General features: G+C 42.9%; 1 protein-coding gene across 1 annotated transcript in view; it reads left to right on the top strand.

Annotated features, from left to right (window-relative positions):
* The window catches only part of MAP3K15 (mitogen-activated protein kinase kinase kinase 15), a 147,942-nt gene that overhangs the window by 19,513 nt on the left and 110,333 nt on the right, over nucleotides 1-18,096 (top strand). Inside the window, 2 exon segments of the mRNA XM_049704772.1 lie at nucleotides 11,660-11,799; nucleotides 14,055-14,078. Of these exon segments, the coding sequence (XP_049560729.1) occupies nucleotides 11,660-11,799; nucleotides 14,055-14,078 (164 nt within the window).

Genomic DNA, 18,096 nt, shown 5'->3' with positions numbered 1-18,096 from the left:
ATCATAAATGGGTCCTTTTAATGTGCTGTTGGATTCTGTTTGCTAGTATTTTGTGGAGGATTTTTGCATCTATGTTCATCGGTGATATTGGCCTGTAGTTTTCTTTCTTTGTGACATCTTTGGTTTTGGTATGAGGGTGACGGTGGCCTCATAGAAGGAGTCTGGGAGTGTTCCTCCCTCTGCTACATTTTGGAAGAGTTTGAGAAGGATAGGTGTTAGCTCTTCTATAAATGTTTGATAGAATTTGCCTGCGAAGCCATCGGGTCCTGGGCTTTTGTTTGTTGGAAGATTTTTAATCACAGTTTCAATTTCAGTGGTTGTGTTTGGTCTGTTCATATTTTCTATTTCTTCCTGGTTCAGTCTCGGAAGTTTGTTCATTTCTAAGAATTTGTCCATTTCTTCCAGGTTGTCCATTTCATTGGCATATAGTTGCTTGTAGTAATCTCTCATGATCCTTTGTATTTCTGCAGTGTCAGTTGTTACTTCTCCTTTTTCATTTCTAATTCTGTTGATTTGAGTCTTCTCCCTTTTTTTTGATAAGTCTGGCTAATGGTTTATCAATTTTGTTTATCTTCTCAAAGAACCAGCTTTTAGTTTTACTGATCTTTGCTATCGTTTCCTTCATTTCTTTTTCGTTTATTTCTGATCTGATCTTTATGATTTCTTTCCTTCTGCTAACTTTGGGGGTTTTTTGTTCTTCTTTCTCTAATTGCTTTAGGTGTAAGGTTAGGTTGTTTATTTGAGATGTTTCTTGTTTCTTAAGGTAGGATTGTATTGCTATAAACTTCCTTCTTAGAACTGCTTTTGCTGCATCCCATAGGTTTTGGGTCGTTGTGTTTTCATTGTCATTTCTAGGTATTTTTTGATGTCCTCTTTGATTTCTTCAGTGATCTCTTGGTTATTAAGTAGTGTATTGTTTAGCCTCCATGTGTTTGTATATTTTACAGATGTTTTCCTGTAATTGATATCTAGTCTCATAGCGTTGTGGTCCGAAAACATACTTGATACAATTTCAATTTTCTTAAATTTACCAAGGCTTCATTTTCTGACCCACAATATGATCTGTCGTGGAGACTGTTTCATGAGCACTTTTGAAGACTGTGTATTCTGTTGTTTTGGATGGAATGTCCTATAAATATCAATTAAGTCCATCTTGTTTAATGTATCATTTAAATCTTGTGTTTCCTTATTTATTTCCATTTTGGATGGTCTGTCCGTTGGTGAAAGTGGGGTGTTAAAGCCCATTACTGTGTTTGTGTTCCTGTCAGTATCCCCTTTTATGGCTGTTAGCATTTGCCTTATGTATTGAGGTGCTCCTATGTTGGGTGCATCAAAATTTACAATTGTTATATCTTCTTCTTGGATTGATCCCTTAATCATTATGTAATGTCCATCCTTGTCTCTTGTAATAGTCTTTGTTTTAAAGTCTATTTTGTCTGATATGAGAATTGCTACTCCAGCTTTCTTTTGGTTTCCATTTGCATGGAGTATCTTTTTCCATCCCCTCACTTTCAGTCTGTATGTGTCCCTAGGTCTGAAGTGGGTCTCTTGTAGATAGCATATACATGGGTCTTGTTTTTGTATCCATTCAGCCAATCTGTGTCTTTTGGTTGGAGCATTTAATCCATTTACATTTAAGGTAATTATTGATATGTATGTTCCTATTCCATTTTTCTTAATTGTTTTGGGTTTGTTATTGTAGGTCTTTTCCTTCTCTTGTGTTTCCTGCCTAGAGATGTTCCTTTAGCATTTGTTGTAAAGCCGGTTTGGTGGTGCTGAATTCTCTTAGCTTTTGCTTGTCTGTAAAGGTCAAATGTGAATGAGATCCTTGCTGGGTAGAGTAATCTTGGTTGCAGGTTTTTCTCCTTCAACACTTTCAATATGTCCTGCCAGTCCCTTCTGGCTTGCAGAGTTTCTGCTGAAAGATCAGCTGTTAATCTTATGGGGATTCCCTTGTGTGTTATTTGTTGTTTTTCCCTTGCTGCTTTTAATATTCTTCTTTGTATGTAATTTTTGATAGTTTGATTAATATGTGTCTTGGCGTGTTTCTTCTTGGATTTATCTTGTATGGGACTCTCTGTGCTTCCTGGACTATGATAAACTATTTCCTTTCCCATATTAGGGAAGTTTTCAACTATAATCTCTTCAAATATTTTCTCAGTCCCTTTCTTTTTCTCTTCTTCTGGGACCCCTATGATTCGAATGTTGGTGTGTTTAGTGTTGTCCCAGAGGTCTCTGAGACTGTCCTCAGTTCTTTTCATTCTTTTTTCTTTATTCTGGTCTGCAGTAGTTATTTCCACTATTTTATCTTCCAGGTCACTTTTCCGTTCTTCTGCCTCAGTTATTCTGCTATTCATCCCTTCTAGAGTATTTTTCATTTCATTTATTGTGTTGTTCATCGTTGCTTGTTTCCTCTTTAGTTCTTCTAAGTCCTTGTTAAATGTTTCTTGCATTTTCTCCATTCTGTTTCCAAGATTTTGGATCATCTTTACTATCATTATTCTGAATTCTTTTTCAGGTACACTGCCTATTTCCTCTTCATTTGTTAGGTCTGGTGGGTTTTTATCTTGCTCCTTCATCTGCTGTGTGTTTCTCTGTCTTCTTATTTTGCTTATCTTACTGTGTTTGGGGTCTCCTTTTTGCATGCTGCAGGTTCGTAGTTCCTGTTGTTTTAGGTGTCTGTCCCCAGTGGCTAAGGTTGGTTCAGTGGGTTGTGTAGGCTTCCTGGTGGAGGGGACTAGTGCCTGTGTTCTGGTGGATGAGGTTGGATCTTGTCTTTCTGGTGGGCAGGTCCACGTCTGGTGTTGTGTTTTGGGGTGCCTGTGGCCTTATTATGATTTTAGGCAGCCTCTCTGGTAATGGATGGGGCTGTGTTCCTGTCTTGCTAGTTGTTTGGCATAGGGTGTCCAGCACTGTAGCTTGCTGTTCGTTGAGTGAATCTGGGTGTTGGCGTTGAGACGGAGATCTCTCAGAGATTTTCACCATTTGATATTACGTGGAGCTGGGAGGTCTTTTGTGGACCACTGTCCTGAACTTGGCTCTCCCACCTCAGAGGCACAGCCCTTGACACCTTGCTGGAGCACCAAGAGCCTGTTCTCCACACAGCTCAGAATAAAAGGGAGGAAAAAAATGAAAGAACGAAAGAAGAAGATAAAGTAAAATAAAATAAAATAAAATAAAGTTATTAAAATAAAAAATAATTAGTAAAAAAAAATTTTAGGTAATGAAAAAAAGAAAGAAGAGAGCAACCAAACCAAAAAACAAATCCACCAATGATAACAAGTGCTAAAAACTGTACTAAAAAACAAACAAACAAAAATGGACCGACAGAACCCTAGGACAAATGGTAAAAGCAAAGCTATACAGACAAAATCACACACAGAAGCATACATATACACACTCACAAAAAGAGAAAAAGGGAAAAATATATATATATCGTTGTTCCCAAAGTCCACCTCCTCAATTTGGGATGATTCGTTGTCTATTCATGTATTCCACAGATGCAGGGTACATCAAGTTGATTGTGGAGATTTAATCCGCTGCTCCTGAGGCTGCTGGGAGAGATTTCCCTTTCTCTCCTTTGTTTGCACAGCGCCTGGGGTTCAGCTTTGGGTTTGGCCCCGCCTCTGCATGTAGGTCACCTGAGGGCATCTGTTCTTTGTTCCGACAAGATGGGGTTAACGGGGCAGCTGCTTCGGGGGCTCTGGCTCACTCAGGCCGGTGGGAGGGAGGGGCTCGTAGTGCGGGGCGAGCCTGCAGCGGCAGAGGCCGGCGTGATGTTGCACCAGCCTGAGGTGCGCTGTGCGTTCTCCCGGGGGAGTTGTCCCTGGATCACGGGACCCTGGCAGTGGCGGGCTGCACAGGCTCCCGGGAGGGGAGGTGTGGAGAGTGACCTGTGCTCGCACACAGGCTTCTTGGTGGTGGCAGCAGCAGCCTTAGCGTCTCATGCCCGTCTCTGGGGTCGGTGCTCATAGCCGCGGCTCGCGCCCGTCTCTGGAGCTCCTTTAAGCTGCGCTCTGAATCCCCTCTCCTCGCGCACCAGGAAACAAAGAGGCAAGAAAAAGTCTCTTGCCTCTTTGGCAGCTCCAGACTTTTTCCCGGACTCCCTCCCGGCTAGCTGTGGCGCACTAGCCCCCTTCAGGATGTGTTCACGCCGCCAACCCCAGTCCTCTCCCTGGGATCCGACCTCCGAAGCCCGAGGCTCAGCTCCCTGCCCGCCCCAGCGGGTGAGCAGGGCTGGTGAGTGCCGGTTGGCACCGATCCTCTGTGCGGGAATCTCCCTGTTTTGCCCTCCGCACCCCTGTTGCTGTGCTCTCCTCCGTGGCTCCAAAGCTTCCCCCTCCGCCACCCACAGTTACCGCCCACGAAGGGCCTTCCTAGTGTGTGGAAACCTTTCCCCCTTCACAGCTCCCTCCCACTGGTGCAGGTCCCATCCCTATTCTTTTTTCTCTGTTTTTTCTTTTTTCTTTTGCCCTACCCAGGTACGTGGGGAGTTTCTTGCCTTTTGGGAGGTCTGAGGTCTTCTGCCAGTGTTCAGTAGGTGTTCTGTAGGAGTTGTTCCACACATAGATGTATTTCTGATGTATTTGTGGGGAGGACAGGGATCTCCGCGTCTTACTCTTCTGCCATCTTGAAGCCGTATATTCTTCAGTTTGTTAATGTGGTGTATCACACTGATTGATTTGAGGATATTGAGGAATCCTTGCATCCCTGGGATTAGTCCCACTTGGTCATAGTGTATGATCCTTTTAATGTATTGTTGGATTTGGTTTGGTAGTATTTTGTTGAGTATTTCTGCATCTGTGTTCATCAGTGATATTGGCCTGTAATTTTTTTTTTCTTGTGGTATCTTTGTCTGGTTTTGGTATCCAGGTGATGGTTGCCTCATAGAATGAGCAGAGTTCCTTTCTCTGCAGTTTTTTGGAAGAGTTTCGCAAGGATAGCTGTTAACTCTTCTCTAAATGTTTGATAGAATTCACCTGTGACGCCATCTGGTCTTGGACTTTTGTTTGTTGGAAGCTTTTATTTTTTTTGTTTTATTTTCTTATTATTTTTGGCTGCATCGGGTCTTAGTTGAGGCATACGGGATCTTTCGTTGTGGCGTGTGCTCTTCATTGTGGCGTGCGGGCTTCTCTCTAGTTGTGGAGTGCAGGTTTTCTCTCTCGTTGCGGCACGCCGGCTGCAGGGCGCGTGGGCTGTTGTAGTTTGCAGCACGTGGGGTGTGTTGTTGAGGCGCGCTAGCTCAGTAGTTGTGGTGCCCAGGCTTAGTAGCCCTGCGGCATGTGGGATCTTAGTTCCCCGACCAGGGATCAAATCCCCGTGCCCTGCATTGGAAGGAGGATTCTATACCACTGGACCACCAGGGAAGTCCCTTTTGGAAGCTTTTAAATCACTGTTTAAATTTCAGTACTTGTGATTGGTCTGTTCATATTTTCTATTTCTTCCTGGTTCAGTCTTGGAAGGTTGTATCTTTCTAGGAATTTGTCAGTTTCTTCTGGGTTACCCATTTTATTGGCATATAGTTGTTTGTAGTAGTCTCTTATGATCCTTTGTATTTCTGTGGTGTCAGTTGTAACTTCTCCTTTTTCATTTCTAATTTTATTGATTTGAGTCCTCTTTTTTTCTTGATGAGTCTGGCTAAAGGTTTGTCAATTTTGTTTGTCTTCTCAAAGAACCAGATTTTAGTTTCATTGATCTTTTCTATTGTTTTCTTCATCTCTATTTCATTTATTTCTGCTCTGATCTTTATGATTTCTTTCCTTCTACTAACTTTGGGTTTTGTTTTTTCTTCTTTCTTTAGTTGCTTTATGTGTAAGGTTAGGTCGTTTATTTGAGATTTTTCTTGTTTCCTAAGGTAGGCTTGTATCGCTGTAAACTTCCCTCTTAGAACTGCTTTTGCTGCATCCCATAGGTTTTGGACTGTTGTGTTCTCGTTGTCATTTGTCTCTAGGTAGTTTTCGAATTCCTCTTTGTTCAGTGATCCATTGGTTGTTTAGTGGCATATTGTTTAGCCTCCATGTGTTGTATTTTTACAGTTTTTGTCCTGTAATTGATTTCTAATTTCAAAGCATTGTGCTCGGAAGATACTTGATATGATTTCTGTTTCCTTAAATTTACTGAGGCTTGATTTGTGGCCCAGCATGTGATCTGTCCTGGAGAATATTCCATGTGTACTTGAGAAAAAAGTGTATACTCCTGCTTTTGGATGGAATGCTCTATAAATATCAATTAAATCCATCTGGTCTAACATATCATTTAAGGCCTGTGTTTCCTTGTTGATTTTCTGTCTGGATGATCTGTCCATTGATGAAAGTGAGGTGTTAAAGTCCCCCACCATTGTGTTACTGTTGGTTTCTCCTTTATGGCTGTTAGCATTTGCCTTACATACTGAGGTACTCCTGTGTTGGGTGCATATATATTTACAGTTGTTATCTTCCTGGATTGATCCCTTGATCATTGTTTAGCGTCTTTCTTTGTCTCTTGTAGCATTCTTTATTTTAAAGTCTATTTCATCTGATATGAGTATTGCTACTCCAGCTTTCTTTTGATTTCCATTTGCATGGAATACCTTTTTCCGTCCCCTCAGTTTCAGTCTGTAGGTGTGCCTAGATCTGAAGTGGATCTCTTGTAGACAGCATATATACGGGTCTTGTTTTTGTATCCATTCAGCCAGTCTGTGTCTTTTGGTTGGAGCATTTAATCCATTTATGGTTAAGGTAATTATCAATAGGAATGTTCTTACTGCCATTTTGTTCATTGTTTTGGATTTGTTTTTCAAGGTCTTTTTTTTCTTCCCTTCATCTTTTGTTCTCTTGTGATTTGATGTCTGTCTTTAGTGTTGTGTTTTGATTGCTTTTTCTTTTTTGTACGTGTACCTATTGTAGATTTTTGGTTTGTGGTTCCCACGAGGTTTATTTTTTTTAATATTTATTTATTTAGGCTGCACCAGGTCTTATTTGTGGCATGCAGGGTCTTTAGTTGCGGTATGTGGACTCTTCGTTGCATCATGCCTGTGGGATCTAGTTCCCCGACCAGGGATCAAGGCCTGGCCCCCTGCATTGGGAGTGTGGAGTCTTACCAACTGGACCACCAGGGAAGTCCCTCCCATGAGGTTTTGATATAGCAGTGTGTATATGTACAAGATCGTTTTAAGTTGCTGGTCTCTTAATTTCAAGTGCACTTCCAATATCCTGCATTTGTACTCTCCTCTTCTTATGATTGCTGGTTTTGATATCATATTTGTGTGGGGATGATTTCCTACCTTTACTTTATGTTTGCCTTTATTGGTGAGCTTTACCATTTGTAATTTTCTTTTTTTTTTTTTTTTTTTGCGGTATGCAGGCCTCTCACTGTCGTGGCCTCTCCCGTTGCGGAGCACAGGCTCCGGAGTCACAGGCCCAGCAGCCATGGCTCACAGGCCCAGCCGCTCCGCTGCACGCGGGATCCTCCCGGACCGGGGCGCGAACCCGCGTCCCCTGCATCGGCAGGTGAACTCTCAACCACTGCGCCACCAGGGAAGCCCCATTTGTAATTTTCTTGATTCTCGTTTTGGCCTTTTTTTTTCCACCTAGAGAAGTTCCTTTAGGATTTGTTGTAAAGCTAGTTTGGTGGTGCTGAATTCTCTTAGCTTTTGCTTGTCTGTAAAACTTTTGATTTCTCCGTTGAATCTGAATGAGAGCCTTGCTGGGTAGAGTAGTCTTGGTTGTAGGTTTTTCCCTTTCATCACTTTAAATATATCGTGCCATTCCCTTCTGGCCTGCAGAGTTTCTGCTGAGAAATCAGCTGATACCCTTATGGGGATTCCCTTGTGTGTTACTTGTCACTTTTTCCTTCTTTTTTTTTTTTTTTTTTTTTTTTTTTTTTGCTGTACGCGGGCATGGCTCATGGGCCCAGCCGCTCCGCGGCATGTGGGATCTTCCCAGACCAGGGCACGAACCTATGTCCCCTGCATCGGCAGGCGGACTCTCAACCACTGCGCCACCAGGGAAGCCCACTTTTCCCTTCTTGCTTTTAATATTTTTTCTTTGTCTTTAATTTTTGTCAGTTTGATTAATGTGTGTGTCGGTGTGTTCCTCCTTGGTTTATCTTGTATGGGACTCTCTCCACTTCCTGGACTTAAGTTGAATGTTTTCTTTCTCATGTTAGGGAAGTTTTCGGCTATAATCTCTTCATATATTTTCTCAGGCCCTTTCTCTCTGTTCCTTCTGGGACACCTATGATGCAAATGTTGGTGCATTTAGTGTTGTCCCAGAGGTCTCTGAGACCTCACTCAGAGGCTCAGGACTCTCACTCTTATGGGAGGACCTCTGCGATATAATTATCTTCCAGTTTGTGGGTTGTCCATCTGGTGGATATGGGATTTGATTATGTTCCGAAAGTGCCCTTCCTACCATCTCACTGTGGCTTCTTTTTTGTCTTTGAGTGTAAAAAGTCTTTTTTGGTAGCTTCCAGTCTTTTTTGTCAATGGTTGTTCAGCAGTTACTTGTGGTTTTGGTGGTGTTGTGAGAGAAGACGAGCTCAAGTCGGGCTCCTCCACCCTCTTTTCCGGAACTGAGTGGCTGTTATTAGCTTGGATGCTTGCTGCCTCTTTCCTCAGCGTGTGCTGGCCATCATCCCCCTGGTATGGGTGTGCAGGCACAACGGCCCTTGCGTGCTCCGGGATTGGGGAGTACTCAGAGTGTCGTTGCAAAGATTAAGTAAGATGACGTGAAACTATCTTGCCCATTTTCCAGCAAACATGTCTTTGTTTCTGCCCTTTTTTCCTTAGCAGGTCACTGTGCCAAAGCTTTGCCCACCCATGCCTTTTGAATAGGATTTCCTTTCTGAGGTAGCATGATAAAGTCCCGTGCTGTCCTCCTCAGGGCTGGAATCCAGCACGCGTCCAGCATTTCCCCCCTGAGTCACTCAGTAGCCATCTTGCTTCAGTCTGTCCTGTTTTAATGAGGCACCAAGAAAAATCTCCATCCCGACCCTTGGTGGAGCCACGGAGGGGCTCCTTAGCGGACGTGGTGAGGCGAGCGTACAGGTCTCAGCACAGAACATTGCGAGGGCAGAGGAAAGCAGGAACTCATGTCACCAGATTAAAATTTAATCTACTTGGCTACAAGCTACTCCACCAAGTTGCAGGTTTCCTGTGAAAATGGTCTGTATGATTGGGGGCTGCGGTCCTTCATCCCTGCTCTGCCCCTTCCCACCACTCTCCTTTGTCTTCCTCCATTTGCTTCCTGTCCTTTGTTAACTAATTATAGAAGTCCCCACGGCCTTGGAATTAGCATCTGTGTTGCCATTTCCTAATAACATCAGTAGGAAACACATTCTTTTTCATTTGAGAAGGTGATAGAGTCCAGGGAAAACTCATGTGGGCAGAAAGTCTCATTTATTCAGCTGCAGTGTGGTTTCGAAGCTGAGCAGATGTCTCTGGGGACCAGGTATCCATTTGAGATAAATTTACCAGGCTGGGTTGTAAAAAGCATTTTCTCAGTATATACATTTGTCCTTTCTTGAGCAATAACCTCTAAAGGGTGAATTTGGATATGATAGTCTGCTGTTTAAGCCCTTCATGATTATTTTTTTTTAAATAATGATGAGACATTGATGCTATGGTTATTTGTTTTTTTTTTTCTTTGAGTTCTTTTAACGAAACATACTGAAGTATTTGGAGATGAAATTATAGGATACCGGGGATTTGTCTCAAAATTATATTGAAGGGGATGGTGTGGTTGGCAGTAGAGATGAAACAAGGCTGGCTGAGTTGATAATTGTTGAGGGAAGTGGGGGCTACAGGGGTTCCATTATACTATTCTGTTTGCTTTTACATATATGTTTGTAATTTTCCATAATGAAAATAAAAAAACCAAAAGAAACCCCACACCCTTCCATAGGTTTCCCATTGTCTCAAGCTAGTGTCCAGCCCCCCTAACATGGCCTTCAGACGCCTTCACCTGTCTGGCACCTACTAACCCTTCCAGGTTCATCTTCTTAGGTGTCCTGGTCCTGTGAAATGATTTGCAGTGGCCCCAACATGTACACGCCCCTGACCGCTGGCTTGCACTTGCTGCCTTCTCTTCCTACAATGCTTTTTCCCTCCCTTTCCATCTGCCCATCCTCTCCCCAGTTTTCCTGCCTCACATGGACCCTCAGCTCAGGCTCCAGACAGGTCACATGCTTTCAGCCTTCCCTGACTGCCCTCCAGCCGAGTGTGGGTTCGGTGCCCCCCCCAGGGGTGCCTCTGTCACTGTTCCCCTCATCTTAGCCTTCCTTACCCTGATTCTAAGCACTGCTTCCTTCCCGTCGCCTCCGTTGTATCAAGCATGGTTTTGAGGAAAGGGATTATGCCTTGTTCACACTTCTGTCCCTGGCACCAAGCACAGTGCCTGGCGTGGAGCAGACAACCCATAAATTAGGGAATAAAAAGGCCCACCCAGGACTTGCCAGGGCTTGGTCTCAGGTCTCCCAGTGGTGCCTGGTGCCGAGGTAGCATCTCTCTGCCTTTTTGTTTCTTCACGTCCCTATTCACCTCGCCTCTGTTCTGTTTCATTGGGATTTTCAGTAACTTCCTGTGAGGTCAGAGCAGCACAAGCATAAGTTTGGGCACTATTTCCCCAAATTTCTGCTGTACATCGTGGACAAAGTCCAGTCAAACTTGGAGCTCTGATACTCTCTTGAAAATAACTAGACTTGAAATGGTGTCCAATGCTACTAGGCAAATTTAAGTTTGTTCTTTATTGATGCTCTGTGTTGCCCCTCTGTTTTGTTTTGTTTTTTACATCTTCATTGGAGTATAATTGCTTTACAATGGTGTGTTAGTTTCTGCTTTACAACAAAGTGACTCAGTTACACATATCCGTATGTTCGCATCTCTCTTCCCTCTTGCGTCTCCCTCCCTCCCACCCTCCCTATCCCACCCCTCTTTGATTAAAGCCTCTCTAGGACACAACTCCACGGGCATGTGATCTGTGCCGTCCAGTTGATGGTGACGTATGAACCAGGAGCGTGGTGTGGGAATGTTCATTACAACAGTTTGAAATAGGAAAAGAAGAAGTGGCGTGCTGAAGTGAAGATGCATGAACTTATATAGAGTTCAGAGACACACAAAACTAAACAATATGCTGTTTAGGGATTCATAATTATAATAATATATAATATGCATATACAGATATATGCAGGGAACTGATAAATGCAGAGATCAGGATGGAGGTGTTCTCTGGGCAGGAGGGAGAGATGTGATTACGAGGAGGCGTATGGAGCTCTGACAGTACAGATAGCGCTTTGTGTCTTGGGCTGCATGGTGGGTGCATGGTTTTTTATTTCATTATACTTAATACTTTATATATAAGCTAAATACATTCTTTGGATAAGATAAATTTCCTAATAAAAATAACATTTAAAACAAATCCACCAGCAATTTTTAAGTGAGACTATGTTCTCAGCTCTTTGAAGAAGGAAGAGTTTTTTGGTTTTTAGTTTTTATTCCTGTTCAGCTTTTCTTCTGCAGTTCGTGGGGGTAATTTTAATCAAATCATTCCTTACTTCTGCTTTACCTGAAAGGCTGATGATAGAAATACAAATTGCAGCAGCTCCCCATTGGCGATCATCACAAAGTAGATTAAGTAGATGACCTCTCTCTCCCCCGACCTTGTCCCCTCCTTGTTCATCTAAGATGTTGCCGTGGTGGACATGAGCGATGTCTCCGGACAGCCTTCCCTCTTCTACCATCTTGGAGTCCGTGAAAGCTTTGACATGGCCAATAATGTGATCCTGTACCACGACACCGATGCTGACACTGCTCTTTCATTGAAGGTAAAGAGTATTGTTCACCTTCTCCTGAATACTTTGTTTTGGGAAAGCAGTATTGTGTGTTCATTTGAAATGTACATGTAGGAGAGGAGGTTGGAGAAAAACAAGAAAGATTTGCTCGTGCAGTTCCTTCCTTCCCACCCCCAGGTTCTAGCTCACACAGGTGACTTCCTGGCTTCTGTGTGAGCGTATGTGCTAGAGATGTGCGTTTGCAGGCAACTTGAATATTTCTAAGCTCAGTGGGGAGGTGAAGGCAAAAACTCCTGTTAGTTTCTGTTGAAGCAAACACAGCACTTTGAATCCTCTATTGGGCAATTTGATCCAAACCTGCACATTAAAAAAAAAAAAATCTCAACTTGGATAATAATAGGAAGATGCTTAACAGTTACCAACATGGGTAGAAACGTTTAGCACAAATGTAATCAGTATTTAATCTGTCATTTTTTCTCCCCAGTTTAAAGCCAAGCAAAACTGAAAACTTGTGTGTTCATACACAGCTCAGTACTTATTGAGAATTTTTAAATGTATTTTGCAAATTTGATACGAGCTTTTTTGGATAACAGTACTTTTTAAAATGCTCCTGTTTGTAAAATGTGAAGGTCAGATGTGAGTTGTTACAAAATTTAGCTAACATTAATATTGCTTAATATCTTAACATTAGTCAGGAAATCCTGGTCTATGTTAAATCATTTCAGGAATAAAAGATTAGTTTGTTTACAGCAGTGTTACTCAACCTTGACTGCACTTTAGAATCATTTGGGGGGTTTGTAAATATCCCAGTACCCAGGCCACACCAAGGTCAATTATGTCACAATCTCTAGGGGATTTTTTTTAACCTCCCAAATGTGCAGCCAGAGGTGAGAACCAGTGGTTCAGAGTTAGCTTTCATGGACGTCATTTCTAAATGTTCAGCTGCCTTAGCATTAAAAGTCACTAGTATATAAATGACACAATTTTGTGATGGCAAATTGGACGTTTTTGTTTGTGTTTCTTAAGGTCTGATATTAACCAGATGTTTCTAGGTTCTGTAACGATTGGGGATTATTTCCTGGTAGAAATACTACCTATCTCAGATGTGTAACCTTTATGTGTTAATATATCACATACACCTTATATAGGTGTGTCCTCTCTCAGCCTAGCACAGTGCTGTATTTTAAGAGTCATTCGTGTGACAGTGGAAGAAGAAACTGTTTTGCTATTATACTTTACGTTGTAAAATAGTTTCCCAAAAGGCTATAAACCAATCTAAATTACTTTAGATATTTAGATTTTTTTCTTTTACTGATATTCACTAAAGTGGTTATGCTTAGAAATATTTAGAATTAGAAGATGTGAAAGGGTAGATTATTAAGCTGTATTTTGATGAGAAACATGAAACTAGAATGTATTTTTTCCCAATTCAATAAATTTCTTTTCTCATTTGTGTGTTAGTGAACTCCTCTGGAAAGTCCCATGACCTAGATAAGTTTTAATTTTTAATGATATGGAAGAATACTTCCTAAAACAGAAATGGGTACTCAGTTATATCTGACACCAGAAGAAGCGACCTGCACTTGTCAGAAAATAGAAATCTCAGAACACGTAAAACACATTTTACGGGGACAGCTGTTTAATTATGTTTTCTTTTTTCAGCAAATGGCTTGCAGCGCATAAATGATACAGTCAAGGGCTGCATAACCATTATGCTAAGTTAACCGACTAAAATTGTTGTCATTGAGTTTGAGTTTGAAAATTCCTATAGTGAATATATATAAACATAATACCTATAGTGAGGTGTCAGGAATCCTATCAGCAACACCCCTTCTGTAGGAAGACTGACTTGGGCGGGGTGTGGCCTGCAGCCTTCACACTGATGACTCAAGAAATGGCTCCAGGCCCAACGTTACCATGGGCTGCCCATGCGCTTCACTGCTGTCACTGAGAAGGCGAGGTGCAGGGCATTCAGAGCCCTGAACTTGAATCTCAAAATATCTTTGGACAGAAGCATTGCCATTGCTATGGGAAAATCCTTATAACCATATATGTCCCCCAGGAATTCCAAAGCTAACCAATCATGATAAATTTTCCTTAGAACATGAATTTTACATTTCTTAGAGACCCATTCTTTTTGAAGCTTTTTACAGGGGGAGGTTTCCAATGATTAACTCTTGCTCTAAAATGGGTGCCAGTTGATGGCATGGGGACAGAGTGCTTACTAGTGCTTATGGAAATTAACTGTTTTGGAAAAAAGCTATATTGATCCTATCTTTTCTTTTCAGGATATAGTAACTCAAAAAAACACAGTAAGTATTGTATTTTCAGATCTTTAACTTTGTGAATGTAAGCATATAAAATGCTTGCCTGAAAATCCCACAGATAGCCAAGTGATGTCTAATTGTACCTGTTGGTTGTGTTTCTAAGGGGGGCACCTAGAAACCCCTACCCCTCAAGCTGCCAGCTGGATCAGCCCCACTCAGCTGCCCAGGGTGCAGGGCAGAGGGCAAGGTCAGGCAGGTGTACTTTTTCTTCGTTACACACTAGGACTTTGAGCCTGCAACCACCCGGCTGTCTTCTGAGCTGGGTCGGTGTTCCTATGGACCACCAGGGTTCTTTCTGCTGGAGCCAGTGCCTCCATACTTCCCACCAAAGTTTTCCTCACAACAGAGAGACATGAACTTATACCGGAGTTAAGTTTGGAGCCTAGCCCAGAGTTCCCTGCCACGAGCTGAAAAGAAGCGGATGGAATTCCACTTCTTTCCATTTATGTTCTTGAGTCTCCTGATTTGACTTAAAAGTTCCTGCAGTGACATAGTGATAACACCGTTTTGGTTTGACTTGTATCATGAAACCCTCCCCCACCCTAAAAACATTCAAATAAGATCATGTCCTTGGAAATAGTGCCACGGTTATCCTGTACCTTTGAATGCCCCCCCCCAAAAAAACTGCCCATCCTCCGAGAAATTGTGACCTAGACTAAGGACAGTTCTTTCTTCCCTTTCCTTTGGCCCTCAGCCACTGACCCTTCTAGAAGGGCAGAGCCTCTTGCCTCTTTCCAGTTGGAGTTCCCAGAGGGAGAGGGAGAAAAGGGCCCAGGAGGTAGAGGTCTCCCGAAGGCGCCCTCCGCAGGGGAGCCGGAGCGTGGCGTGACGCCCCTCCTCCACAGAAGGTCCCATCCTGCAGCCGCGGGGGTCCAGGCTTCCCCAGGACCCAGGCAGGGCTCCCTGTTGGAGGTGGAAGCCTTGACTCTCCTCCCTCAAGCCCGAGGATGAAATTCTAGGAAGAAAACAAATACAGTTTATGTCATTACCACTGGAGTGTGGGTTTAATAAGCAGACCTGAAAATAAGGCATCAAGGTGGTTTTCTTGGGAAAAGAAATGGGAAGATTTGTCGCTTCATTTTGTCCCATTTGCATGCTAATACTGCCCACTTATGGGCTCTTTCCTGTTCTTTCTAGATCTTGATTTCTTAAATTACCTCCTTCTTGGAGACAGGAATCCAGTCAAAGGAGATTGGGCCTGAGGCTGGGAGGCACAGGGTGTAGTCCCGGCTCTGTCTCTTAGTAACTTCAGGCAGTCTTTCCATCCCCCACCCCAGTCCTCAGCGCCCTCGGCTGTAAAATGAATGGAACTCGGCTTCGTTTGGTAGAGGGATAGTGTATTGGCCAGGGTTCTATAGAGTAGCAGTTCCCCAACCTTTTTGGCACCAGGGACCGGTTTCGTGGAAGACAGTTTTTCCACAGACCAGGGCAGGGGTGGTGGTTCAGGTGGTAATGTGAGTAATGGTTCAGGCAGTAATGCGAGCGGTGGGGAGAGGTGGGGAGAGGTGGGGAGCGGCTGACGAAGCTTCACTCGCTTGCCTGCCGCTCACCTGCGTGGCTGCCTGGTTCCTAACAGGCCATGGACTGGTACCGGTCTGCGGCCCAGGGCTTGGGGACCCCTGCTCTAGAGAAACAGAGCCAATTGGAGATATAGAAAGAGGGAGATAGAGATATTTATTATGAGGAATTACCTCACATAATTATGGAGGCTGAGAAGCCCAACAGTCTACCATCCGCAGGCTGCAGACCCAGGAAAGCCAGTGGTGTAATTCGGTTTAAGTCCAAAGGCCTGAGAACCAGGGGAGCCAATGGTGTAGATAGATCAGAGAAGATGAGATGAGGTGTCCCAGATCAAGCAGTTAGGCAAGAGAAAGAGGGCAAATTCCTCCTTCCTCTGCCTTGTGTCCTGGTCAGGCCTCGGTGGGTTGGATGGTGCCCACCCACAGTGGGGAGGGCGGTCTACTTGACTGAGCCCACTGACCCAGATGCTAATCTCATTCAGAGGCACCCTCACAGACACACCCAGAAATAATGTTTAACCTGGGCACCCTGTGGCCGGTCAAGTTGACACACAAAAGTAGCCATCACAGATGGCTACATTTGCTGCCATTTCTAGGAGCAGTTGCTTTGCAGGGATGTAAAGTATGGGAAGCCAATCTCTAGGCTTTGAGCTGGACCAGACCTGCAGCCCTTCTCGGCCCTTCTGTTCTTCGGCAACACAGTATCACCTTTTGTGCTGACCTCTTTTTCAGCTGATGCTCATAGCCTCGTGTTCCAGGGGGGTTTTTTAAACTCTTTATTTAGGTATAATTGACATACCGTAAAATGCACCTGTGTACACACAATTCAGTGATTTTTAAGAGTTGTGCAGCCATCACTACAACCCAGTTTTAGAGCATTTTCATCACCCCAAAATATACTTGTTTCCAGACAATGCCTGTTCCCATCCCAGCCCCAAGCAACCACTAATTTGCTTTATGTGTTATAGATTTACCTTTTCAGGACTTTTCATAGAAATGGAAGGATACAATAATGTGGTCTTTTGCATCTAGTTTCTTTCACTTAGCATGATGTTTGTGAGGTTCACCCATGATGTAGCAAGTATCAGTAGTTCTTTTTTATTGCTGAAAAGTACTCTAGTGTACGGATATTACACGTTGTATTTATATATTCCCCAGTTGATGGACATTTGGATTGTCTCCACTTTTTGGTTATTATTCATAATGTTGCTATAAACATTCAAGTACAAGTCTTTGTGTTGCAAATATGTCTTCATTCCTCTTGGGTAGATACCTAGGAATGGAATTGCTGGATCATATAGTAAATATATGTTTGACTTTGTAAGAAACTATGAAAATAATGTTCAAGGTGGCTGTACCGTTTTACATTTCCATCAGCAATGAGAGGTCTGGCTTCTTCACATCATCATCAGTACTTGGTATTGTCTGTCTTTTTATTATATCAATTTTAGTGAGTATGGAGTGGTATCCTATTGTCGTTTTGTATTTCCCTAGTGGGTAATGATGTTGAGCATCTTCTCATGTGCGTATTAGCCATTCTTAGTCTTTTTTTGGTGAAATGTCTATTCAAGTCTTTTGCTTATTTTTAGTTGGATTTTTTAGTCTTATTGTGGAGCTGTAGAGTTCTTTGTGTATTCTGGAAGCAAGGCTCTTATCAGAGACTTTATCAGTTACTTCTTTTATGGCTCATGCTTTTGGTGTTGTATCTAAGAACTCTTAGCCTAACCCAAGGTCATGAAGAATTTACTCTTATGTTTCCTTTTAAAGTTTTATAGTTTTGGCTCTTACATTTATTTCTCTGACCCATTTTGAGGTAATTTTTGTGTCTGGTGTGAGGTAGGGGTCTAGCTTCTTTCTTTTGCATGTGGCTATCCAGATGCCCCAGCACCATTTCTTAAAAAGACTATTCCTGGGCTTCCCTGGTGGTGCAGTGGTTGAGAGTCCGCCTGCCGATGCAGGGGACATGGGTTTGTGCCCCGGTCTGGGAAGATCCCACATGCCGCAGAGCAGCTGGGCCCGTGAGCCATGGCCGCTGAACCTGCGCGTCCAGAGCCTGTGCTCCGCAACGGGAGAGGCCACAGCAGTGAGAGGCCCGCATACCACAAAAAAAAAAAAAAAGACTATTCCTTCCCCATTGAATTTTCTTGGCACCTTTGTCAGAACCAACTGATCATAAATGTAAGGGTTTGTTTCTGGACTTGAAATTCTATTCCATTGACTTGTATGTTTACCTTTATGCCAGTACCACGCTGTTTTGACTACTGTACCTTTATAGTACATTTTGAAATTAGGAAATCTGTTTCCCCCAACTTTGTTCTTCTTTTTCAACACAGTTTTGGCCATCTGGGGCCACTTGCAGTTCCATATGAATTTGAGAATCAACTTTTCCATTTCTACAAAACAGGCCATTGGAATTTTGATAGGGATTGCGTTGTATCTGTTTATCACTTTAAGACTTAACAATATTAAGTCTTCCAATCCAA

Source organism: Orcinus orca, chromosome X (assembly GCF_937001465.1).
Source record: "Orcinus orca chromosome X, mOrcOrc1.1, whole genome shotgun sequence".
Taxonomy (NCBI): domain Eukaryota; kingdom Metazoa; phylum Chordata; class Mammalia; order Artiodactyla; family Delphinidae; genus Orcinus; species Orcinus orca.
This window is presented reverse-complemented; position numbering and strand designations above follow the sequence as displayed.